The sequence below is a fragment of the Eriocheir sinensis genome, chromosome 13 (assembly GCF_024679095.1).
Source record: "Eriocheir sinensis breed Jianghai 21 chromosome 13, ASM2467909v1, whole genome shotgun sequence".
Classification (NCBI taxonomy): Eukaryota; Metazoa; Arthropoda; class Malacostraca; order Decapoda; family Varunidae; genus Eriocheir; species Eriocheir sinensis.
The window spans coordinates 22,594,827-22,596,054 of NC_066521.1; the positions used below are offsets into that span (position 1 = coordinate 22,594,827).

At 42.5% G+C, this 1,228-nt stretch overlaps 1 protein-coding gene across 1 annotated transcript in view; it reads right to left on the bottom strand.

Moving 5' to 3' along the window:
- Positions 1-373: 373 nt before the first annotated feature.
- LOC126998283 (uncharacterized) overlaps positions 374-1,228 on the bottom strand; it is a 2,724-nt gene continuing 1,869 nt past the window's right edge. Inside the window, exon 3 of the mRNA XM_050859753.1 lies at positions 374-1,228. This exon is cut by the window's right edge and continues 72 nt beyond it. Coding sequence (XP_050715710.1) covers positions 782-1,228 — 447 coding nt within the window. The 3' untranslated portion in view covers positions 374-781.

A 1,228-nucleotide genomic window follows, 5' to 3' on the forward strand; every position in this document is an offset into this window, starting at 1 on the left:
CCTGGTCGATACTCCTTTCATTGCCATTGGACTCGCTTTAAGATCAAGAGCGTTCCTAAATGATGGAGTTACCAGAAGACTTACGATCAACAGGCCTCGTAAATGATGTGATGAAGCCGGCCTCAGGAATACATGTGGAGTTAGCACCAGGAAACAAAAAAGACAATGGTAGGGGACAAGTGAAAAAAAATAATAATAAAAAGGCTTTGATTTAGTCAGGGGAGTACACCATAAGGGACTGTACATATGAAATACAATCTAAGGGCAAATGCACGGTACTCTAAGCACAGCCACTCAACGGAATGTGTTAAAACCTAGTATTTAGAACCACGAAAGGGCATCAAGGGAAAATAGAAGAAAATATACACCCAAACAGAGATCTGTCTTTATTTGTATCTATAATTTTATCTATAATTGGTCTAAGAAAGGGACTTATTTCGTAGCGCATTCAGTATTCAGGAGTTATTTCGTGGTATTCTGTACCTATATGAGCATTAAAAGGGGACTTATTTGGCAACATTATCTATCTGTCTATCTATATGTGTAGGAAAGGGATTTATTTAGCAGCATTCTGTATTCGGGAGTTATTTCGTGGCCTTCTGTACCCATATGAGCATTCGAAAGGGACCTATTTGGCAACACTTTTATCTATCTATTTATTTGTTTAAGGGGTTTATTTGGCATCATTAAGTATTCGGGAGTTATTTCGTGGCATTCTGTACCCATATGAGCATTAGAAAGGGACTTATTTCGTAACACTATCTATCTATCTATTTATCTATCACGGAGGCAGGAGAGGTATCAATAGAGCTCCTCCCATGACAGCAAGAGGCGTTTTACCCCATGAGATTATCCTCTCCTCTTCCTCCTCCTCCTCCTCCTCTTCCTCTTTCTTCTTCTCTTTCTTCGTCTCGTCAGTCTCTAAATCTTTCCTTTCTACCAGTTCCTCTTTTTTTGCCTCCTCTCTCTCCTCCTCTTCCTCTTTCTTCGCCTCGTCAGTCTCTAAATCTTTCCTTTCTTCCAGTTCCTCTTCTTTCGCCTCCTCTCTCTCCTCCTCTTCTTCTTCCTCGTCCAGTTGCTCTTCTTTCATCCCCTCCTCCTCCTCCTCCTCCTCCTGCTCCTTCTGCCCAAAACACTGCGAATGGTACACAAGTCTCGGGTAGGGAAGCGCCGTAGCCCATAGGTTCAGAGACGTTACAAGGGCGTGGGAGACCTGAGCAGCCTTGAA